This window comes from Pan paniscus, chromosome 12 (genome assembly GCF_029289425.2).
Source record: "Pan paniscus chromosome 12, NHGRI_mPanPan1-v2.0_pri, whole genome shotgun sequence".
NCBI lineage: Eukaryota > Metazoa > Chordata > Mammalia > Primates > Hominidae > Pan > Pan paniscus.
This window is the reverse complement of record NC_073261.2, coordinates 39,578,517-39,603,421: the sequence shown is the minus strand read 5'-3', so window position 1 is coordinate 39,603,421 and position 24,905 is coordinate 39,578,517. Positions and strand designations below refer to the sequence as shown.

Here is a 24,905-nt window from a genome sequence, read left to right as displayed (position 1 = left end):
AGATATATGCAACATTTTAAGAGTGTTATAGTAGGAAAAGGTTGGAAACAACTAAATATCAGGTAGTAGTTAAATAAATGATGGCACAACCAAAATCGGATGCTGTTTACCCATTAAAGAGGATGCTACAAATGTTTATTCATTAAAGCCACTCATAACAGCATAGTACAACCCTATTTAAAAAAGAAAGACATATTTTACATGTATGTGTAGAAAATAATCAGGAAGAATGTACACCATATTAACAGGAGATTATTCCTCAGGTGAAGAAATATGAGTGGTTCTTATTTCCTTATCTACTTAGTTTTTTCTCTCCAATGCGCAGGCATTGCTTGTACCATACCTTAAGCAAGGAAGTGCATGTTTGGGACAGCAGTTTGGGCTCTCAGCCTCCTTAAGAGAGTCAGGTCTGCCTCATTCCTGTATCTGCTAGTTGAGCAGAGGCCAGGGCTGTGCGAGGGGCTCTCCAACAATTGTCTTTACAAAGTATAAAAAGTCATCAGTGATCCCAGGAACATGTTTGTATCTCAAATTCAGAGATTCAAGAGGGCCTTAGTTTAACCTCACTGATGCTCAAATTCTATTTGTAAAGGGGTAGCCTGTCCTCTTTCATGGGCCCCTCTGCAATGCAAGGGCTGGGAGAGCAATTCCGCCTCCACGTAGGGGTTTCACAGAGATTTTCTTTAGAGATAGAGGGATTCATTTTCCAGGGTTAAGCTCACCCCTTCATTTTATTTTAGGTCTATACAATTTTAGGCTTGATTATAAAAAAAAAAAGTCTGATATTGTTTACATTATAGAACTCTGCCAAAGGCAGTTCTCTTCTTTAATTCATTACCTCCTCGAGGCTCTGGGCACAGTATCCCAGGTATCAAGAAGTACTTGTTCCCTTGCAGTTGGAGACTCAAGCACCTCACCCTGAGACAGGGGCCTCGGAAAGAAAGACCTGAATGGTGTGGAGGAAAGAGCCCTGAGCTGGGAGACAAGGTCCCTCCAGCTACTGCTCCAACCCTGACTTGCTGTGTGCCTTTGATCAAGCTGTCTCTGGGCTTTAGCCTCCCCCTTTGTAAAATGGGCGGGGAAGAGGTTGAGATGGCATGGGTGCCTCCAGCTCTCTCAGCATGATTCTGAGAACTCTGCGGGTAGCTCTGGCCTGCCCCTTTCCACACCCTACCCCGATGTGCGCACAACAGTATTGTGACCCTTGTGGTGTACTGTAGATTTTACCTAGTTTTGTTTCCCGTCAAACACATAAAGAAAAAGTAATCTTTCCCGCCCCGCCCCCACTAAAATAATAATCATGAGAATGAATACATAGGGAGGAAGACTGGAAAAAATGAAAGGGAAGGACTTGCTCCCTCAAAAGGAAGGATCTCAGTTTGAAGTAATGTAGTGGCTGTTGCACAGGGTTAGACGTATCTCTCCGAAAGGCTGGGCTTGTCTCCCGATTTGACCACAGGCCTGAAAGAGAGGAAAGCGACCATCATTGTAGCCAGAACCCGCCAGTGCAGCATCCATCCAGCCACGTCCAGCCTCCCAATCCCCCAGCCTTGGAAAGGTCTGAGAACCTGTTCCTGGGGCACCAGCATGGGACTGGGTGAATGACGTCAGCACAGCACCCGTGCTAAATGCCTTACTTGCACCATCTCATGTAATCCTCACAGCAGCCTTAAGGGTGGGCACTGAGATTGAGAAGTTAAACTTGCCCAAGGTCACACATCTAGGAGGTGGCTGAGCCAGGATCTAAACGGAGTTAGTCTAGCTTCCTGGAGCCCCTGTCAAGGTCTCCACAGAGGTGTGAGAGTGAGACTGATAACCAAAGTCATTAGCTGACCTGATTCTCAGCCCCGGAGGATGACAGGGAGAGAGGAGGATGTGAGCAAATCACCACAATCAGCCAAATGATGTTACGCTAAAAACATGTGTTAATTCAGCACCAGGCTAGCACCTTGTAAACATGCTAATTCATCATGAGCGTCATGTCTGCACTCTCAGCCCTCTAAAACCTCTCTGTTGAAGCTGAGCGGCCCACCATCATCACTGAGTATATTAACTCGGGTGTTGGAATTTCCCAGGTGTGTTTAATCTGTATAGCTTTGTATTTTAAGGCAGAACTTTATTCTCAGTTATTCATCTCAAAATGAGAGTTTTCAGAAAAGATCGAGAAAAGGGATGGTCCTTCTGCAAAAGTTCCAAAGTGCACCCTGAATAATAAAAATGCTAAAAACTGGCCGGGTGCGGTAGCTCACGCCTATAATCCCAGCACTTTGGGAGGCCAAGGCGGGCGGATCACGAGGTCAGGAGATCGAGACCATCCTGGCTAACACGGTGAAACCCCGTCTCTACTAAAAATACAAAAAATTAGCCGGGTGTTGTGGCGGGTGCCTGTAGTCCCAGCTACTTGGGAGGCTGAGGCAGGAGAATGGCGTGAACCCGGGAGGCGGAGCTTGCAGTGAGCCGAGATCGCACCACTGCACTCACGCCTGGGCGACAGAGCGAGACTCCGTCTCAAAAAAAAAAAAAGAAAAGAAAAGAAAAGAAAAGCTAAAAACTCCCCCCCCCTTTTTTTTTTTTTTGTGAGATGGAATCTTGCTCTGTTACCCAGGCTGGAGTGCAGTGGTACGATCTCAGCTCACTGCAACCTCCGCCTCCCACGTTCAAGCGATTCTCCTGCCTCAGCCTCCTGAGTAGCCCGGATTATAGGCATGCACCACAATACCTGGCTCATTTTTAAAGTCTTTATCCCCTTGGTATATCACCTGTAACATATGCATTGGAAATCCATTGCATTTCCATTGCTAAAAACAACAATGTGTAAAGTCCTGAACTTGGATTCCCTCAGAAAAATGTAAAGGAGTATAAAATGCAAACTCCAGGTATAAAATGTAAAATATTTCATCTACTGAAAAGAACTGGTGTACACAGTTGGTTATCCTTAACACTTCAGCCTGCAGCCATGGGGAAGGTGTCTGAGCTTTGGATGGAAGTTGCAGCTCCCGGGCAGTATGACCTTGGACAAATCACTAAATGTTCTAAGCCTCAGTTTCCTTATCTGTAAAATGCAGGTAATCATGACTACTTTAAAAGTTGTCATAAAACTTAAAATTAAAAAAAAATCTATAAAGCAAGTAACGTGCATTGTAGGCTTTCATCAAATGGTTATTACTATTGATAATCTGAGTTTAATGTGCCTTTGCCACTTTACTAATCCCTGAGCCGTGAGACGGGACAAGGTTGCTGTGAGGATTAAGAGAGATGGGGAGTATTACCCCTATCACAGTGCCTGACTAGAGCAGGCACTTGTTAGATGCTACCACAGGGATGCCTCAGCCAACGGGTGGAGAGAGGTTTTTAACAGAGAGAGAGAGAGAGAGTGTGTGTGTGTGTGTGTGTGTGTGTGTGTGTGTGTGATCATGGGCTGAAACTGGATGAGGCAGTCACTTGAGCTGCCAGATAGCCAATTGTCCCTGCATCTCGTTCCCCTTTTTTCTACTCCAGTCCTTGGCAGCAAACCAAGGTCCTACATGACACAGAGAAGTTAGCAACCAAAGCCATTATTATTTTGGTTCAGCTGATAAAAGATTGGCTCTCCCTCAAAAAACTAGACCAGCCAAGTAGGAAAAAAAATTGTTTTCTTAAGAAAACAACAAAACCCAGATGGAATAATCAGAATAAAGAGGAGGTCAGGTCCTATGAGGAGCTAGGATAAATTGGGGGAATCCCTTAGGTTTTTTTTTTTTTTTTGAAGTGCCAGGCCAAATAAGATGAAGATTTACTGGAGTCACACTGCTGTTGGCACCCGCCTAACCCGGGCCTCCTTTTTCTCAAAGACACAGGCCAGATGCCAGCCTCGGCCTCTCTTTGCTCAGGAACTGGCTGACTCCCTGCCCCAGGACTTCACGGCCATGACCTCTCTCTGGGAAAAGTCCCCACTATTTGCTGCTGGGGAAACCAGGACCCCACCCCAGGGCTGGCCAAGGTGAGCAGGCTGAGAGTTCAAAAGAGACTCACCGGGGACATTTGCAAACACGTCTTCGGTTCCCTGGATAAGGAAAAAGAAGGGAAAAAGTGAGTGCCCCTATCCATCAATAGTCCCCAAAGACAGTGTATTTTTTGTTGTTGCTGTTGTTGTTGCTGCTGTTTTTTGGTTTTACAAAAAATCATTTCAGAACGATAATGGGCTGAAATTGGATGAGGCAAATAGGGAATTGCCTCTACGAATTCTCCTTCCTTTCCCCTATTTCTTTGAGGATTATAACTCTTGAGAGCCGGGTAAGGGCTTCTTATCCATCCTCCGTCTCAAGCATCAATTAAAAAAAAATTGCAACTACAGACGCGGGCGAAAGCGGGGAGCCTGCAGACCTGATCCGGCACCTCCCTTGCATGGGACCCAAAGCAGGGTGGGCGGTTCGCCGGAAGAGGGCCAAGGACGAACCTCAAACCGGTGGTAGTTTTGACTAACCCTCCTGGGCACTTGACCCAGGGCCACAGCGGCCCCCTCCCGGCGGGCGTTTGTCATGTGTCCAGACATGTGCGCGCGCGCTGCGGGCTTTGTCGACGGAACACACCCGCTGCAGCGGCTCTGGGAACGGGGCTTTGTCTCCCAAAACCTCTCCGAGAGCGCAAGGAGCGGGAAGGGCTTTCTCGCATTCTATCTCCCAGAAAGAAGTGCCTGTACCTGCGGGGCAGCTCGGGAGTCCCAGAAAACTCAACCCCAAGCTACCCCCTCGCAAGGTCCGCCTGGAGCTAGCAGAGCCAAGGGCAGGAGGGGGGCCGACTCCTTCCCGCCGCGATTCCTCGGGACTTACTGTGGTTGCAGTAAAGGGTGATAACCAGTGACAGGAGAAGGACTCCACAGGTCCCGGCCAAGGGCGCCCAGATGTAGATATCACAGGCGAAGTTCAGCCCCCTCGTGTGCACTGACGACACCAAAGACGCCGACATTTAGGAGTGGGCCCGGGACCTCCCAACCGCCCCACCGTCCCGGGAACGTCTCTCCGCCTCAGATCTCGGTTTCCCACCACTTGGACAGCCCTTGACTCTACCTACAGTATCAGGGCTGTCCCTGGCATGGGCTCTCCCCGCGGTGCGTGCCGCCCCCGCCCCGGGCCCCCGCACGACTCGCCTGCGCCCCCCGCCGCTGGCCGGCACGCCTCTGGGCGCAGGGACAGGGGCTGCGACGCGATGGTGGGCGCCGGTGTTGGTGGTCGCGGCGCTGGCGTCGTGGTGGGCTTCGCTGCAAGAGCAACAGAGCGTGGTTGGGGGCCAGGTTGGGGTTATGGAGGCGCCCCCGCCCAAGCCCCGGCCTCGCGCACCTTTCCCCACGGGGACGCCTCCCCCCGGTTTTCCTGGGAGAAGGGATGGCAGAGGAGACAGGATGGGGACCCCGGGATGCGCGCGGACCCCTGTGCTCGGGCCTCGGCTCAGCCCAGCGCACGCGGCGCCCAGAGCCGGAGCGCAGGAGCCGGCTCCCCTGCACTTGGCCTCTCTCCCGGGCTGAACCAGCAACCCTGGAGCGCGGGTTGATTGCTGTCCGCATTTTACCCACGAGCAAACGGAGGCGCAGAGAATTTAAGTCATTTGCCCAGAATCAAACAAGAATCCGAACTCGAGCCCAGATCGGCCGGACGTAAAAAGCCATCCCCAGTCCCTACTCAGCCTCGCGTTAGCCTCAGTTTGCTGTGTCTGTGAAATGGGAACAGTATCTAAGTCGCTTTCAGGTGCGCTAAGAGGCTTGAAAGCAGGGCCCACGTGTGGAAAACAGGTTGAGGTGAACCCCAAGCCCCACGCGGAGAGGTGCCGCACCCGGCGCCCGGACCTGGCAGGAAGACCGGCACGAAGTGGCTGAAGTACATGATGGAGTTGCTCAGGGCCGAGCAGAAATAGTAGCCCTCGTTCTCTCGGCGGAAGTCGCTCAGGGTGAGGACGAAGGTGTCCCCCAACCTCTTGCCCGAGAACCGCTGGGTGTCCAGCCCCTCGGCCGCCTTGGGCTTGTTTTGGGAGAGGTATAGGAGGAAGGTGGGACTGGCGGCGGCGCCGCGCGGCTGGAAGAGCCACGAGCAGCCCGACGTCGGGTTGGACAGCAGCACCTGGCACTTCAGCTCCACCGTCTCGCCCAGGTTCCAGGTCCGATCCAGCGGCGACACCCGGAACTGGCTCGGCCTGGCGGCGTCTGCAGGCGGCAAGCAGCGAGGCTGAGCCCCCAGTCCCGCGCCCCCCGCCCCCCGACCCCCGCCCGCCCCATCCCCTGCCATCCCGGGCGTCTCAAACTCACGGAGCAGCAAGGCCAGCGGCAGGAGCAAGGCGGTCACGGGTAAGGCCATGACGCGCTCCCCAGGACGCTGCTTGGCTCGAAGCTCGGGCGCGAGGGGAGGCGCGCGGGAGCCGGTGGGGCGCCGAGGGGGGGAAGTTGCGCCCTTCGGCCGGCCCGGAGCCTGATTTCGCATTTGGAGGATGTGATGTCACCCGAAGCCCCCGCCGAGGAGAGTCACCCTCCTTTTCGCGGTTGTCGCCTTCCAGCCCGGCGAGGAGGCTGGGGCCCGTGAATAGGGCCGTCGAGGCAGCCTGGCCAGGCAACTGGGGGCAGCTGAAAACTGAGGGTTTGGGGATGAGGAAAAGGGCTTGGAAATAGTCCTCGGAAATGGTTGTCTTGTGAGAGTGACAGAGTGGGTGAAGGGAGACCAAAGATTTCAAGAAGTGAGGGCGAGAGTAGGCAGGAAAGGAGGGGAGTGTCCCTTCCTTTGCCTTCACTAAAGGCGTCTCTTGTACTGTCACCTTGGGGCTTTTTATTGGCAAAATGGGCACTAAGGGCTGAAAAGGAAGAGGAGCTAGCGACCTGCCCGCTTCTCAGGAACTCGCTAGAGCAGCCCCAGTTTTCACCGAGGAAGGACCCTCTCCCTTCCCCCAGGAGATTTCCATGAGGGCGGCAGCAGCCGAAGCTTTGGCTGTCGGTGTCAGTGCGCTGCTGACCTCATTCTTCCGGCCTTTCATCCAGCGGCTAAACTCACCACACAGCCTCATCTCTTCTTGGAGCCATTGCAACAGCCTTCACACCAGTCTCTCTCCTGATCAGTCCTCCAGCCACGTTGTTATAAAAATTATTATTCTCACAAAGGGGATCTGACAGCGTCACTGCTGCAGCCTCCCATGGCCTGCATTGCTGGATGGAAATTCAACCCCCAGCTTGGTTGACCAGCCCTTGGGTGCTGGCTTCTCCCAGCCTCCGCACAGCCCCCTGCCCTGCCTTTCCCATACACCTGCAGCTGCAGCTGCAGCTGCAGCTGCAGCTTCACAGGCTTGAAGTCATTCAACCCCTGCGCTCTGTACTTTCACGCCCTTGCACTTGCGGTCCCTCCGCCTGGAATGCTGGTCTGTTTAAGCCCCGGAGGCAGCTCCTGTGCTGTCTCATTTGGACCTCATTTCTTTCACCCCCAGCTCTGGGTGCTCTGCAGGGACGTGTGGGTGACGTGGGTGAATGCTTGGGTAGAGGCGGTTTTCTCTTTTCTGTCCCTAACACATGTGTGTCCCCTTCCTTTTTGTTTCTTTAAAAAATAAAATAAAATAAAAAAGACTGGAGTCTCGCTGTTTTGCTCAGGCTGGCCTTGGGACTCCTGAGCTCCAGTGATCCTCCCGCCCCAGCCCCCTGAGTAGCTGGGACTACAGGCTCATCTTTCCTTTTTGCCTGTTGCTGTCCTGAAACCTTCCAGCTCCAGTGGCATGCCCTCTTCCCATTTCTTCAGGGTTTCTGAGTCTTTCCACTTTGAATCCCATAGTGGCTGCACCTCACATTGCTACTGCTTGATCCTAGAGACAAGACACCTGGCATTCTGTGTTCCACGTGTCTGCCCCACCCATTAGTTCTGCTGGGCGAGGACCATGCGGAGACTTCATGATGTGTCCTCCATCCCCAGAAACACAGCATGGGCTGAGCTGTGCTTGTTGAACTGCATTCTCCTTGTCCTTGTGAAGTACAAACTTAAGTGTTGGATGGGTTCTTTGTCGTTGTTGCTATTTTTTTTTGAGATGGGGTCTGGCTGTGTTGCCCAGGCTGGAGTGCAGTGGCACCACCTCAGCTCACTGCAGCCTCTACCTCCCAGGCTCAAGTGATCCTTCCACCTCAGCCTCCCAAGTAGCTGGGACCACAGGAGTACACCACCATGCCCGGCTAATTTTTTGTATTTTTGGTAGAGATGGGGTTTCACCATGTTGCCCAGGCTGGTCTCCAATGCCCGAGGTCAGGCGCTCTGCCCCGCCTTGGCCTCCAAAGTGTTGAGATTGCAGGTGTGAGCCACCATATCAGGGCCTGGATGGGCTTTTTTTTTTTTTTAATTATTTTGATTTCAGTACCTCCTTCCAGCTCCCTCAAAGCATCCAAGATGCTTATTCTAGCATGGAACATGTAACATTTTATATTCAGAAATTTTTAAAAATGTCTTTTAAGTGACAACAGTGCAATATATTCTTGTACGAAAACAAACACAAAGTTCCCTGTCTCAACTCTCCTCACTGTCACCTGCTCCCCACAGAAAACCACTGTTACAGTTGAATGTGTCCCTCAGATATTATCTGTACATAAACAGATGTTTATACATCATCTTAGACACATGGGATTGTATGAGATAAATATTTTTTTGCAACCTATCTTGTTTCACAGTAGAAGGAGAGCGTTCAGCAGATGAAGATCCACCCCATTCTTATAAATGGGTGCATTATATATGGGTGTTCCATAATTTAATTCTGCTGTTAGTGGACATTTAGGCGATTTCTCATTATTGCAACACTAGCAAGGCTGTGGTAGATATAATGTATCTGTATCACTGAGGGCTTGCACCAGTACCTGCAGCTTTTTCAAATGGGAGATGAGGGAGTTGGGGAAGAAAACACCTTTACAATGATGGTTATAACTGGCCTATCGATGTATGCATGTGTGTGTGTGTGCATGGTATGAGGGTCCCTCGCTGTGTAGACACAGTGCTGTCCCTCAACTCACATGAATGAGGGAGACAAGGAAGCAATCAAGTCCAGACAGGCCACCAACACATCAATTCTTGCTGTAGATGGTAGTTTGCCATTTTGCTCAGCACCACCAGCACTGTATCAGGAGTGTCAAATGGCCCTGCTGGCCAAAGGCTACAATCAACAGGGTGGTAAGGAAGATGGCTAGACACGAAACTGCACTTGCCCAGTGGTGGAAGCATTGAGGGGGCCAGAGTCAACCTCCACCTATTTGGATCTTGGGAATCAGGACCCTGAGTGTGATGATGGCCAGATTTGGGGGTGTACTGCTTTAAAATAGACTAGTTCCATCTTAGTCTCACGGAAATCAGCTTGGGGGCCTTCTAGCCCTGCAGCTCAGAAAAGTGTCAGCCAGTGGGGTGGCAGCCCCTTTGTACAGAGCACCATGGGGGTTGGGGTGGGGAGGACAAGGCAACATGTCAAACCCATCAAGGAGGCTTTGTGACCCCAGTGATATTTTTTGCAGAACGTGGTGGATTTTCGATGTAACCACAATGACATCCGCCTTGCAGTGGCAGAACAGATGCAATTGCACAAGTTCTGGAGAAACATTCTGTAGACCAGGTGTGCAGAGGGCTGGGTTGGGCCTGTCCATCACTTCCAGGTAAGTTCCCAAACCCCACACTGTAGCACTGACTTGGGATGGCATGAAGAAATGTGAATGACTGCACTCCTTTAAGCAAGCCCCTTATTTAAAAAAATATCCAGAAGTAGATAGAGTAAGATAGTAACCAGTTTCTATGCTGATTTAAACTGGTCCATGGAAATGGAAAACTTTAATGTAGATTAAAGACATATTCAAAATGCAAAACTGGGCAGAGCAGTGATAGGAAATCCATCAGGGTTCTGTGCCACTGCTCCTAAGACATGAACTGCAGGGACAACTCGGAATCATGGCTGGGAAATTGCCTGCTGTGTCCCCATCGCCAATTCAGGTCTATGGAGATGTTACTGTTCTTGGAAGGAGTTAGCTTGTCCAGAGCTAGAAACTCTAGAGTTATCAGGGCTTTGTTTTATCTTAATTAGAAATACCAATCAATTTGGCCTCACTTCTGTCACCTTTCTTTTCCTCCACCCTGAGTTCCCCAAGTTCATCTAGCTGCTGTCCTTCTTTCCTGGACTTTTGCAATGGCCTCTTAACTGGCCAACCCCATTTCTGCTCTGGTCCCTTCTAGCAAAAATCTCATCATGCCAACCCCCTGCTTCAAACTGAAAGGACTTCCTGGTGTCCCTAGTAGAATGTCGGGGATCCCTAATGTTGCCTGTGAGGCCCTGCACACTTGGTTTCATAGTCTCTGTCCTCTTGTCCGTCACCTTCTTCACTCCTCCTAGGTTCCGCATCTCTCATTTCTCAAGGGGACCCTAGTCCTTTCCACTTCAGAGCCATTAAACATGCTATTCCCTCAGCCAAGAATGTTCTCACCTCTGCTGTCTGCTTACCAAACTCCTCTCCCTTAAGACCCAGCTCAAGCATCTCCTTCCTGTGGGGTTTAGCTCCTTCCCCCTCCCACTCCCAGACAGTACAGACCACATCCTTCTCTTCTCTGTGTCACCCGGACCTTGGGTATCTGCAGACTGGAGCACAATGGTTTGTTTGCCTGTCCAGCTTGACAACCAAACCCTTGGTCCCTTGAGGAAGGAGCCTTGTCCCTCTCATGTTTACACCAGGGTGCCAAACAGAGGGCTTGGCACACACTTGAGTGGCACACACTCAAGAAATTCTTGCTCAGTAAAAGCTAAAGGAAGGTAGAAGTAGGGTACAGCAGACCAGAGGAGGCTTAGATAGTTCATTCCAAGTAAGAGTGGTCAGGAAAGGCTTCACATATAGTTGGGTTTGAAGATAAAGGAAGAATTAGGAGAGAGGTTGTTTAGAATGAGGCATTTGATATGTCTGATCAAGATCAGCTGATACCATGCTTTAACATATAGCAATGGTATAGTTAAAAACAAAGGAAGAGGAGGAAGGGGAGAAGGCAGATGTACTCAAAAGCAAGATAAACATCTTCAAGGATGTAGTTGCAGGACAATGGCTGGAATCAGGGGCTGGCTTGCTGGGATCTGTTCTTAGCAAACCATTCTTGGGCCTGGGTCTTGAGGGTCTGTTCTTAGTGTAGAGGCACCAAGAGTTTGACTCCTTCAGCTAACAGAGTTTCACAGTGCTTTGCCTATAGAGGAAGGCTGGAGCCAGGCTCTCTGCTTGAAACAGGGATTTGGATCTGATTTTCTCTTGATTGAAAGAGAGCCCACAGCCACCCATGTAAGGCCTAGTTCTGACTGTGGGCCCTGGAAAGTCAGAGGCTACTTTAAAAAACTCAGGAAAAGAGAGAGTAAAGAGAGGAAGAGATTTTCAAAAATTTCTATTCAAGATAACCCTGCACACACACTCGAAATTCAAAGTATACATAAAAAAGACTCAACAAGTGGAATGTGAATTCACTTCCAAAAAGATGCAAATTATTGAACAATTTGAAAAATGTTTAAAACAAAGAGAACAACAAATGTAGAAAATGCAGAAATTAAAGAAGAACAGTTGAAGATGATAAATACTGAGCATACTGGAAATGAACACTCTACATATTAAACAACGATATACTCTAGGTTGGACATAGTTGAAGGGATAATTAATGAATTGGAAGCTAGCATTGAGAAATTCACAGAGAATGCAACACAGGGAGATGAAGACAGAAGCAGTTTGAAAAAGCTGTTGAGATGTATATTAGCATGGTGAAGTGTTTAATAGGATTTCAGAAAGGGGAGAACAAAGGGAATGTGGAGAAGAAATATGGGAAGAAAGCATGGCTGAAAATTTTTCACAATTAAAGACAAACATTCTCAGATCAAAAATACTCTTAGTGCCAAGTATAAAAACATATACATCTTTGCACATATCAAGGTGAATTATAAACATCAAGAGTAAAGAGAAGAGGGCATCCCAGGAAGCTAGGATGTTTGAAATGTAATTGGGAGAATCCTTGTTGCAGTTTGGATTGGGCAGAGAGGGTAAGAAGCTGAACTGTAATGGGGAAAAATATACACATTTTGGTTACACCTTGCATTGACTCTCTGTCATCCCCTCCCTTGGTGCTGACACATGCTTACTGTAAAACCGATCCAATGATCCTATAGACTTGATGTTTGTGGTTTCTTTGAATAAACATATAAATTGATCCTTGCCTTCTTAAAACCTGAGAAAGTTACATTTGTCTTATCTGAGTTCCTTTCTAGGGAAACCAACTATCAGGCCTCCCAGATGGTAGCAACGAGCTGAAACTCACCAGATCACTTATTATGAACAATAAGACGTCAGACTCTTCACCTGGTATGATGGCCTAACTAACCTCCTGTTTCCTGTTGTCCAACTCCTTTTCCTTACTCCTCCCAACTTCCTGTTTTCCCACACATGATTACATGTCTTCCCTGCTATATAAACCCCTTAATTTTAGTCAGGTCAGAGGGATGGATTGGAGACTGATCTCCTATCTCCTTGGCTGCAGCACCTGACTAAATTCTTCTTCCTTGGCAATACTTGTTGTCTCAGTGATTGGCTTTCTGTGAGGTGAGCAGAAGGACCTAGATGGATCCCCCGGTGTTTCGGTAACAAAATTGTTTTGGATCTTTAATCTCAGTAACACTGAAACAGAAGCGTTCTGAATGCAACTGGAGAGCCAGGATTTGAGTTCAGAAGAGGGGCCAGGGCTGGGGATGTAGCCTTGGGAAGGAGGTGATAAGTTGTGAGAGTGGGTGTCATTGCAAAGGGAGGTGGTGTGGAAAGAACATACAGAAGAGTATATGGAACCTTCAGGGAAGGCTCGTATTGAAGAGCAGGAAATAAAACATTGGCAAGGAATCCAGGTAGTGCAGGAAATTCAGAATGGGGCTTGAGAAGGTGGAAGAACTTCACAGGGGAGGTTTGGGCTATAAGAGAAGCACAGAGAGGACATCAAAGCCTGTGGCAGGTAGAGATTGTAAGCTCATGTCTGCCCCTGACCCACATGAGGATGTCCCACATGTTTGCCATTGGTGGATGATAAGATGAGGAGGACTCATAGGAGAAAGGCCAACAAGGGAGGGTAGGGGCAGCATGGGGACTTGTGGAGGGCAATGTCAGATGAAGTGATGTTGACTTCCGAACTTCATTCATTATTCACTCATTTAAATATTTCTGCTATTCACTTTTTTTAAAAAAAGTTTTGAAAACATTTTAACATAGAACAATATGTCAAATAATATAAAATGCCCACTCTTTATAAGTGTTAGCATTTTGTCGCATTTCCTTCACATGAACATTACAGATAAAATTGTACCCTCCCAAGTACCACCCCACTCGCCTTCTCACGAAAAGCTAAATTTGGAGTTTTGTTCATTAATTATGACAGAAAGATGGTAAGTTTTTAAAATTTTTAATCTGTTAACCTTTCCTATGGAGCTGAGAGAGAAGGATGCCGAATGTCCAATGAGTGTGGATTTGTCTATTTCTCCTTTTAATTCAGTTCATATTTTGTCTCCTATATTTTGAAGCTTTGTTATTAGGTGCATACACATTTAGAATTGTATCTTCTGGATGAATTCACTCTTTTATCATTATGAAATGTTTGTCTTTACCTCTGCCTCTGGTAATACTTTGTTTTGAAGTCTACCTTTTATTCATAAGGAACAGAGCTTTCTTTCTTTTTTTTTTTTTGAGATGGAGTTTCCCTCTTGTTGCTCAGGTTGGAGTGCAATGGCACGATGTTGGCTCACCGCAACCTCCACCTCCTAGGTTCAAGCTATTCTCCTGCCTCAGCCTCCCGAGTAGCTGGGATTACAGGCATGCACCACCATGTCCGGCTAATTTTGTATTTTTAGTAGAGACAGGGTTTCTCCATGTTGGTCAGGCTGGTCTCGAACTCCCAACCTCAGGTGATCCACCTGCCTCGGCCTCCCAAAGTGCTGGGATTACAGGCATGAGCCACTGTGCCTGGCCAGAAACACAACTTTCTTATGCTTCCCGTTTGCATAATGTATCTTTTCCTTTTTCTTTTTTTTTTTTTGAGGCAGAGTCTAGCTCTGTTGCCCAGGCTGCAGTGCAGTGGTGCGATCTCATCTCACTGCAACCTTTGCCTCCAGGGTTCAAGCAATTCTCCTGCCTCAGCCTCCTGAGTAGCTAGGACTACAGGTGCACGGCACCATGCCCAGCTAATTTTTATATTTTTAGTAGAGATGGGGTTTCACTATGTTGGCCAGGCTGGTTTTGAACTCCTGACCTCAGGCAATCTGCCCACCTGGCCTTCCAAAGTGCTGGGATTACAGGCATGAACCACTGCGCCCAGCCTGCATGATGTATCTTTTTCTATCCATTTACTTTCAACTTCCCCTTCTCTGTTTTGAAATGTTTACTAGATATGTATACATGTATATGTGTATATATATCTATAAATGCTATATAATTTTATTTTCTGAGAGTTTCAAAATACAGAAATGTCATCATATTGTGTGTCTTTGAGCTATGTTGATACATATAGATTTATTTTAAATGCCGTGTGGTGTATTATCCTGTGAATGTGCCCCAGTTTCATGTTCAGTGGTTCCTGAACCAGAGTGTTCATCTCTCTGGAAGTATATGGAGGCTGTCCTTGGGGATACACATAATTTTAAGGAAATTGTTTTCCAGATTCTCAACTCCCATTGGTTCTCTTTTCATAAAATGGACCTGCCCAAGAACAAGTCCCTGTGTTTAGGCTTTGTGCTCGTTCTCCTTTCTGGTCTATTCTTTCATGATTCTTTTATTTCCCACTTTAAAACTGAAAGGCAAACTTCCCGCCCTCCTGTTCCTTACTATGCTCCAGAGGTGGGCACGTAATCCTCTGGGCCACCAATAAAAAGACAAATCCAAACATTTTTCATGTAATTTCCATCCGTTAGAAATTGCCAAAGAATGCATTTCTCCTGAGCAGAGTCCCCAGTATCCAGGTAGAGTCATCTGGGGGCCGGGCACGGTGGCTCACGCTTGTAATCCCAGCACTTTGGAAGGCCGAGGTGGGTGGATCACGAAGTCAGGAGATCGAGACCAACCTGGCTAACACGGTGAAACCCCATCTCTACCAAAAATACAAAAAATTAGCCGGGCACGGTGGCGGGCGCCTGTAGTCCCAGCGACTCGGGAGGCTGCGGCAGGAGAATGGCTTGAACCTGGGAGGTGGAGCTTCCAGTGAGCCGAGATCGCGCCACTGCACTCCAGCCTGGGCGACAGAGCAAGACTCTGTCTCAAAAAAAAAAAAAGAAAAGAGTCATCTGGGAGGGATGCAGGAGGCAGAGTGCCTCACAGCAGGCTTTGGGGCCTCATCCCTCTACTCAGCTCTCTATCATCGAGCTAGAATTCAGAGGTGAGACAGTCATTATGAGGATGCATATTAACATGTTCATTATGATTACAAAAGGAATCAGAATTCTTTTTTTTTTTTTTAACAAAAATTAAGTCTGAGTTGTTAATTAGTTTGACATTGAAGACCAGCTTTGCCAATGAGGTTAATGGCAGTATTTTAACTTTCCTTGAATCTAGTGAGCTAAATCTTTAGCTCCAAGGTTTTGATGAGAATCAAGTTTAGCGCTAAAGAAACAGCTTAGAAAAAGAAAGAAAAGAAAACACTTTTAACAAGTTTAAAATCTATGATAAGATAAAAGCATTTTGGCCAGGTGCGGTGGCTCATGCCTGTAATCCCAGCACTCTGGGAGGCCGCAGTGGGTGGATCACAAGGTCAGGAGTTTGAGACTAGCCTGGCCAACATGGTGAAACCCCGTCTCTACTAAAAATACAAAGAAAATTTAGCCGGGCATGGTGGCAAGCGCCTGTAATCCCAGCTACTCAGGAGGCTGAGGCAGGAGAATTGCTTGAACCCAGGAGGTGGAGGTTGCAGTGAGCCGAGATCGCACCACTGCACTCCAGCCTGGGCAACAGAAAAAAAAAAAAAAAGAAAAAAAAGAAAAAAGCATTATATCACAATATTGTTTGTATTGGAATTTGTCTTGAAATTAAATTAAAAATATTTCTAATACCCCAACACTTTCCAAGTTAATCAATTTCAGCAATCGTTTTTAAGTGAAAGAAGAATGGTGTCATTGATGGCTACTTGGTAGGCTTTGGTAAAATCTAGTTTAGGGCTTCCAAAACCCAAGAAAGTGAATAAATCTAAAAATGGTAACAAACCCATGTGCAGGTCACTGGTTCCCAAGTGTTTGCTTTCAACAAAATTGGAAGAAGGCCTTCTAGATTTGGCAACTATCACGGGTTGAATTGTGTCCCCCCAAGTATATTTGTTGAAGTCTTATACTCTAGCATCTCAGAATGTGACCTTATTTGGAGACAAGGTCCTTACAGAGGTAATCAAGTTCAAATGAGGCCAATAGGATGGGTCCTAATCCAATATAACTGATGTCCTTGTGGAAAGGGGCAATCAGGACACACACACAGAGAACATCATCTGAAAACAAGGCAGAGATGGGGTGATGTTTCTACAAGTCAAGGAATGCCAAAGATTGCCAGCAACTGACTAGAAGCTAGGTGAGAAGCATGGAACAAATTCCTTCTGTAGCCCTCAGAAGGAACACACCCAGCTGACACCTTGATCCTGAACTTCTAGCTTCTAGAACTGTGAGGCAATAAATTTCTTTTGTTGAAGCCACCTAGTTTGTGGTACTTTGTTAAAACAGCCCTGGCAAACTAATACGGCAACTAATAGATCATTAAAATTAATTTTTGATGATAGATAACATTGTCTCCCTCCCTCCCTGCCTCCCTTCCTTCCTTCCTTCCCTCCTTCCCGCTCTCTTTCTCTCTCTCTTTTTCCCTTTCTCCCTTTCTCTCTCTCTCTCTTTCTCCCTTGGAGAAAGGGTCTTGTACTTTCGCCCAGGCTGGAGTGCAGTGGAGTCACTGCAGCCTCAACCTCCTGGGCTCAAACAGTCCTCCCACCTCAGCCTCCCAAGTAGCTGGGACTATGGGTGCACACCATCATACCTGGCTAAATTTTTGTAGAGATGGGGGTTCACCATGTTGCCCAGGCTGGTCTTGAACTCCTGGACTCAAGGAATCCATCCATCCACCTTGGCCTCCAAAATGCTGGGATTACAGACGTGAGCCACTGCACCTGGTTCATGCTTTTGTCTTTTTGAAAAAAAAAGGAAAAAGTTGAAAGATTTAGTGATTCTGCTGTAACAAAGCCAACTATTTATTTATGGAGACAAAATTTCTCAGTACTTACATTATATGACAAACAAAAACAAAACAAAATTAATACTGAACTCTGTCTCATTCTAGCAATCAATAAATAAAATAAATCCTGTTATTTTATGAGTTCATTAATTAATTGGACCACAAAATTCATTTGTGGGGGGTCCATTTCATTAAGAGCTGAATTCTCCCCCAAAATTATGTTTTAAAAAGCTTTTTTTGAGATAATTGTAGATTGACATGCACATACAAGAAAGGGTACAGAGAATTCCATACCCTTCACCCAGTTTCCCCTAACAAAGGTTACTTTTATATTTATTTATTTATTTTTAGAGACAGAGTATTCTTCTGTTGCCCAGGCTGGAGTGCAGTGGTGTGATCTGGGCCCACTGCAACCTCCGCCTCCTGGATTCAAGTGAGTCTCTTGCTTCAGCCTCCCTAGTAGCTGGGATTACAGGCACCCGCCATCATGTCCGGCTAATTTTTGTATTTTTAGTAGAGACAGGATTTCACCATGTTAGCCAGGCTGGTCTCAAACTCCTGAACTCTAGTAATCTGCCTGCCTCGGCCTCCCAAAGTGCTGGGATTACAGGTGTGAGCCCCCATGCCCGGCCAAAGGTTACTTTTAATGTTCATTAATTTTGAAGACTTGCAGTTTATTTATTCTATAAAGGACAATTGTGCACTATTAATAGTCGCAATGATGACATAATCTAAGACTTTTAATATTTAGAAACTTACGGTTGCAGGAAATTAAAAATTCATCTCATATGCTTTTTTGGCAGAGAAGTATGAAATATTGATCAATATAAGGTCCTTAAGCATATGCACCTATTAAACTTTTATGGAGGAAGTAGAATAGAATTCATAAGTCCATTTGTTTTTACTCTTTATTTTTTTGAGACAGAGTCTCACTCTGCCGCCCAGGCTGGACTGCAGTGGCACAATCTCCACTCACTGCAACCTCTGCCTCCTTGGTTCAAGTGATTCTCGTGTCTCAGCCACCTGAGTAGCTGGGATTGCTACTCATGTGTGCACCACCACACCCGACTAATTTTTGTATTTTTAGTAGAGATGGGATTTCACCCCTTTGGCCAGGTTGGTCTTGAACTCTTGGCCTCAAGTGATCTGCCTGCCTTGGCTTCCCAAAATGCTGGGATTACAGGTGTGAACCATCGCGCCTGGCCTAGAATTCATAAGTTTAAGGAGAAAAAGGAGTGATGAAAAATTTCCAAAAGTTAAGAACTTTTTCTTGTATTTTAAAAATGAGTGACGGTTGAAACAAAATTGATATATTATTTATGTGCTATTAGAAATAATTAAAAAGAATAAGGTTTTCTTTTTTAAAAATCAACATTTACTTTGGAAATTATGTCCTTTATAGTGATGAAAAATGTTTGTTGTCAAGTTAAAAGTGAGTAAAGAAGTACATTCATTTTATAACAGCATTTTTCACAGTAGCTAAAATGTGGTAGCAACCCAAGTGTTTATTACTGGATGAATAGATAAACAAAATGTGGACTCAGGCATCTCTCTTCTGGGCTCATACCCAAAGGAAATGAAATCACCACCACACCAAGGTATCTGTACTCCTGTGTTTATTGTAGCATTATTCATAATAACCAAGATATGGAGACAACCTAGACAACCATCAATGGACGAATGGTTTAAGAAATTGTGGTACGGATATATACAAGGGAATTCAGCCTTAAAAAAGGAGGAGATAGCATTTGCCATAATCTAGACGGGCCTGGAGGACATTATGCTAAATGAAAGAAGCCAGACACAGAAAAAAAATATTGCACGATCTTACCTGTATGTGGAATCTTTTACTTATTTATTTTCTTAGCTGGAGTCTCACTCTGTTGCCCACGCTGGAGTGCAGTGGCGCAATTTTGGCTCACCACAACCTCTGCCTCCTGGGTTCAAGTAATTCTCCTGCCTCAGCCTCCTGAGTAGCTGGGACTACTGGCACCTGCCACCACACCTGGCTAATTGTATTTTTAGTAGAGATGGGGTTTTGCCATGTTGGCCAGGCTGGTCTCAAATTCCTGACCTCAGATGATCCACCTGCCTTGGCCTCCCAAAGTGCTGGGATTACAGGTGTGAGCTACCATGCCTGGCCTGTAGAATCTTTTAAAAAGGTCAAATATATAGAGAATAAAACAGTGGTTATCAAGATTGGAGTAGGAGAGAGGAAATGGGCAGATGTAGGCCTAAGGATACGAAGTAGCAAACATATAGGATGAACAAGTCAAATAAAGTACAATATGAAGACTACAGTTAATAATAGCGTATTATTCCAGGATTTTTGCTAGATGAGCATAGTTGCTTTTGCTACAGGAGGAAATAAATGGGTAACTAAGTGAGATGATGCATAAGTCAATTTGTTTCACTATAGTATCCATTCTACTAAATATGTGTGTCTTATACCATGATGTTGTATATACCTTATATATACACAATAAAATTTATTTAAACAAACAAAATGTGGTATATACATAGAGTGGAATATTATTCAGCCTTAAAAAGGAAGTTCTGACACATGCCACAATATGGATGAATCTTGAGGATATTATGCTAAGTGAATTAAGCCAGTCACAAAAAACCAAATACTGTATGATTCTATGTATTTGAGGTATTTAAAGTAGTCAAAATAATACAGACAGAAAGTAGAATGGTGGTTGGGACAGGCTGGGGAGAGGGAGGAGTGGGAGTTATGTTTAACGGTTATAGAGTTTTAGTTTTTCTAGATGAAAAGAGTTAGAGAGAAGGATGGTGGTGAAGGTTGCACAACAATGTGCATGAACTTAATACCACTGAACTGTACACTTAAATGTTAAAATGGTAAGATTGTTATGTGTATTTTGCCACAGTAAATTAGTATTATTTTTTTTTTAGAGACAGAGTCTAGCTCTGTCAACCAGGTTGAGTGCATTGGTGTGATAACAGCTCACTGCAGCCTCCAACTCTTGAGCCCCCAACTCCTGGCTTCAAGCAGTCCTCCTGCCTCAGCCTCCCAAAGTGCTGAGATTACAGGTGTGAGCCATTCACTGTTCCTTGCTAAATCTTTTTTTTTTTTTTTTTTTTTTTTTGAGACAGAGTCTCGCTCTGTCACCCAGGCTGGAGTGCAGTGGTGCGATCTCAGCTCACTGCAAGCTCCACCTCCTGGGCTTAAATGATTTTCCTATTTCAGCTTCCTGAGTAGCTGGGATTACAGGCACACGCCACCATGCCTGGCTAATTTTTGTATTTGTAGTAGAGACAGAGTTTTGCCATGTTGGCCAGACTGGTCTCGAACTCCTGACCTCAAGTGATCCACCTGCCTAAGCCTTCCTAAGTGTTGGGATTACAGGCATGAGCCACCACACCTGGCCTAAATTTTTTTTTTTAATGAGTGAAGGAGTCCATAGTCTTTCATACTTTGGGGTGATACAAGAAAAGGAAAAAGGTTTAATGACAACTACCACTTTCATTTATTCATTCCTTTGTTGATGTACTTTTGGGCTGGGTTTTGCTGTTATAAGCTAAACTACAATGGACATCCTTGTACACATTCCCTAGAGTCCAAGTACAAGATTTTCTCTAGGGTGTTTTCCTGGAAAAGGAATGACTTGAGGAGTATGGCAACCTTGTGAGAAACGACTGATTCGAAAGATGTGCCCCATAGCTTTTGATACATTTTTCTCCAAAGTCATGGTTCCAGTCCACACTCACACCAGCTGTGGAGGAGTTTTCATTTACCCACGAGCTTTGTTATTTCTGGTTTTGTCAGTCTTTTTAATTCTGCCAATCTGATAGGGTGTGATGGTATCTCGTTGTTTAAACCTGACTTCTCTTGTTAAGGTTGAGACCGAGCATCTGGCCCCATGTTTGCTGGCTATTCAGCTTTCCTCTTCTGCAGACTGCCCGTTTGTCCATTGCTCTGTTTCAGTAACTTCCATATACCAAGAACTCTCTGCCTTCCATAACTCACATCACTTAAAATACGAATTTTGTTGATGCTTAGAGAACCTGATTTCCTTCCAACCAATTGTGCTCTCCTAATTCCAACAACCAAATGAAGCTTCAACTCTTCTTTTTGTTCAGAGCCCTCCTGAGTCCTGTCCTACTCACAGTAAAGGCTGTGGCAAAATAAATAAATAAGTAAATAAAAGGGAAAAATACACTGCATCCAAAAAAGGCTCGTTTCTTTCTTTTTCTTTCTTTCTCTCTCTCTCTTTCTCTTTCTTTTTCTTTTTCTCTTGTTGTGACAATTGTCACAACAAAATGTGTATGTGACAATTTATTATCTTAAAACAGTTTACCCAAAATAGAAACCTTGCAAAGCCAGTGGAAATTTTTCTTTTTGCATAAGTTGGTTAATTCTTTTGAGTGCTGGCCTGGGATCCATGAAATAACCTCAACTCGACCATAAAGCTTTTCACTCCCACGTTATGCAAACGGTGATGACCCTGTTGGTGGCAAGCCCCCCGTGTGACTTTCCGAGGGGATCTGAGTGGTGCAAGGTGGAGGACGCAGTGATGGAAACATTGCGAGAGGGAAGGCGTCTGTTTCCACCCACTTACCCTCAGAGCATGAGGGCTGGGCGAAGGCTCTGACTCCTGTAGGGGGTGACCCATTTCTAGGACTATAGAAGGAGAGGTGTGGACCTGGAAAAAGGAAGGAAAGACCACGGCAAGGAAAGTCAAGAAGTGGGAGAAGTCAAGGGCTCTCTCTTCCCTTCCTCCTTGTCCTTGGCCTGCAGCAACTCCTCTTTCTCTTTTTGTAGGGACAGACTGAAGAGGATTTCTTAGTATGGTTTGTACCTTCCCAGTAGAGCAGGAAAAAGAGGAACGAGCTGCTCCCTCCACACCTCAGACGCTGAGGTCAACTGCCCTTTGGGCGGGGCACGTTGGCTCACACATCTAATCCCAGCACTTTGGGAGGCCGTGAGGGGAGCATCACTTGAGACCAGGAGTTGGAGACCGGCCTGGGCCACATAGTGAGGCCCCATCCTCCGGCTTGCACCACTCAAATTCCCTCGTAAAGTCACACGGGGAGCTTGCCCCCAGCAAGGTCGTCAGTTTGCAAAACATGGGAGTGAAAAGCTTTATGGTGGAGTGTAGGTTATTTCATGGATCCCAGGCCAGCACCCAAAAGAATTAACCATCTTGTGCAAAAAGAAAATTTTCCACTATTTTTTTAAAGTTTCTATTTTGGGTAAATCGTTTCAAGATAACAAATTGGAGAGAGACCTAGAGAGAAATGAGCCTTTTTAAGATGCAGTTTATTTTGCCCCATGATGTTTTTGTTTTTGTTTTTGCCAGAGCCTTTACTGTGAGTAGGACAGGACTCAGGAGGCCTCTGAACAAAAAGAAGCGTTGAAGCTTCATTTGGTTGTTGGAATTGGGAGAGCACAATTGGTTGGAAGGAAATCAGGTTCTCTCAAAAAATAAAATAAAATAAAATAAAATAAAATAAAATAAAAAGCCAGCGTGCTGGCGCGGGTCCATGGTCCAAGCTACTTGGGAGGCTGAGGTGGGGGGATCGCTTGAGCCCGGAAGTCGAGGCTGTAGTGAGCCGTGATTGCACCACTGCACTCCAGCCTGGGCGATAGAACAAGACCCTGTCTCTTAAAACAAACAAGAAACAAAACAAAACAAACAACAACAAAAAAATTCATTTGGGAATTTTTCTGCGCGTGCCCAGAAGCAGAGCCATGCTATAGGATCTCCCCTGTGCCCCAACAGTCAGCTTCTTACTTGGAGGGTAGAGAACGGTGCTTCCCCACGCTGCTGTGCAATGGAGAGGAGCTATGTGAAGCTGGCGTATGGGTGGGGTTTGCAGGCTTCGCCCGGCTTCATCGCCGGCTACTGACCCGGCACCAATTCCTGTTCTGCAGGTCTCACCGCAGAGGGGCACGCCAGCCATGAGGACAGATGAGGGAACACGTGATGCCACGATGGGGGTGCCAGGATGAGGTGGGTGCGGTCGCGGACAGGCGCACGAGGAGCCCAGCGGAGCGCCACCCGGAGCAGGCGCGGAGGAGGGCTGGGGAGGGCCACCAAGGCGACGAGAGCCGGTGTGCCTGAATCAGCCTAAAGGAGACGGAGGAGGAGTGTGGTGGGCGCAGGGGCAGGGAGCTGGGGGAAGGGCAGGGGGCTAGCCCAGGCTGAAGGCAGGCAGGAGCAGGGCCGCGATGTCAGACAAGAAACGGCAGCAGTGTGTTTGGGAACCTAGCACCAACCGCACCGGTGGAGACAGGGTCGGCTGTAGAGGAGGTGGGGCCGGGTCCCAGCTAAGTAAGGCGGCGGATCTTGCAGCCCTTCCATCCTCAGCCGCTCATTCTGCGCAAATCTCGGGGCCAGCCTTGGTGGAGCCGTAAAGCGTCCACCAGAGCCTGGATCCCTCCGCCACCTTTCCCATGAATTCACCTTTCTGTACACAGCAAGCGCCTGAGCGGAGACGGCCGACACGTTTCCCACTGTTACCCCAGGAAACCGCGGCTCCTGAGGAGGTCAGGGCCTGGGCAGGGGGCAGAGCTCAGCGCGCCGTACTGAGGCAGAAACGGGGTCCAGAGAGGGTGGGGTGGGGGTACAGGGAAGGGTCGCCCGAAGGTCCCTGGCGCAAGGAGGACAGAGGAGGGATCTAGAATTCGTAGGGGAGAAGAGAACTCAGAAAAGATCCGGCCCAGCGCATTTATTTTACAGAGGAAGAAAAACTGAGGCCCAGGGAGGTTAAGTACTGCAGGTAACTAGGCACTAGCAGCAGGGGCACTAGCAGCAGGGGCACTAGCAGCAGGGACACTCCCTATCTCGCCTGTCACCCGCGTCCAGCAAAATCTGATGCCCTGTCGGCCCAGCAGGGGGCGGTGCTGCTTTAGTTTTGGCCTGGTCGGGGTTGAGGGGAGGAGGGAGCGACTTCGAATTCAGTCTGCACCTGACTGACCTCGAGCAAAAACGAAGCGGGTGCACGTTACCGTCTTCCATCTGGGGGCCCAGCAGCCTCCATCTTCGCCCTAGCCCCTACAGCCTCGTCCCTGGCTGGGGCTCCAGCTCCCCAATTTCTCACCCTCACCACCAGGAGCTACTTATCTTATCACAGGCTCACTGAGATTACCACTAGGAGATTACCACTCGGGTGGGGTGGAGGTGCGGCGGGATTCACATTTTGCAAGGGATCAAAAAAGCGGCTAATTATGGCATTTCTAGCCCAAGGCATTGGCCAGAGATTTTGCGGGTAGGCCCCTTAACTTCCCAGCATCTCGCAGTATCTACCGATTAGTGCTGAGCCTCCTGTGCAATGCATCCGTCTATAGATATGGCCAGAATGGGTCGGGCTTGGTGCGCGGTGGCTCACTGCTGTAATTCCAACACTTTGGGAGGCCGAGGCGGTCGGATCAACTGAGGTCAGGAGTTCGAGACCAGCCTGGCCAACATGGCGAAATCCTGTTTCTACTTAAAAAAAAAAAAAAAAAAAAAAAAAAAAAAAACTAGCCGGGCGTGATGGCGCAAGCCTGTAGTCCTAGCTACTGGGGAGGCTGAGGCAGAAGAATCGTTTGAACCCTGGAGGCGAAAGTTGCAGCGAGCGGAGATCGAGTCACTGCACTCCAGGCTGGGGGACAGAGCGAGACTCCCATCTCAAAATAAAAAATAATAATAATTTTTTAAAAAGAAAGAAATGGCCAGAATGTCAAAGCTTTAAT

At 47.1% G+C, this 24,905-nt stretch overlaps 1 protein-coding gene across 2 annotated transcripts; it reads right to left on the bottom strand.

Moving 5' to 3' along the window:
- Window positions 1–95: 95 nt before the first annotated feature.
- On the bottom strand, window positions 96–23,716 carry CD8A (CD8 subunit alpha). Of its 2 annotated transcripts, none has more exons than XM_057301276.1 (8): window positions 22,963–23,716; window positions 17,006–17,152; window positions 6,275–7,159; window positions 5,819–6,172; window positions 5,126–5,236; window positions 4,809–4,919; window positions 4,012–4,042; window positions 96–1,461 (listed from the first exon to the last, which is right to left on the bottom strand). In XM_057301276.1, exons 3-8 carry the CDS (start codon window positions 6,444–6,446, stop codon window positions 1,410–1,412), a joined length of 831 nt encoding a protein of 276 aa, XP_057157259.1. In that variant the 5' UTR covers window positions 6,447–7,159; window positions 17,006–17,152; window positions 22,963–23,716; the 3' UTR covers window positions 96–1,409. The 2 variants fall into 2 exon arrangements, with proteins under 2 accessions (XP_057157259.1, XP_034809396.1); XM_034953505.3 differs by having other exon boundaries at window positions 6,275–6,593.
- Between the last annotated feature and the right edge of the window lie 1,189 nt (window positions 23,717–24,905).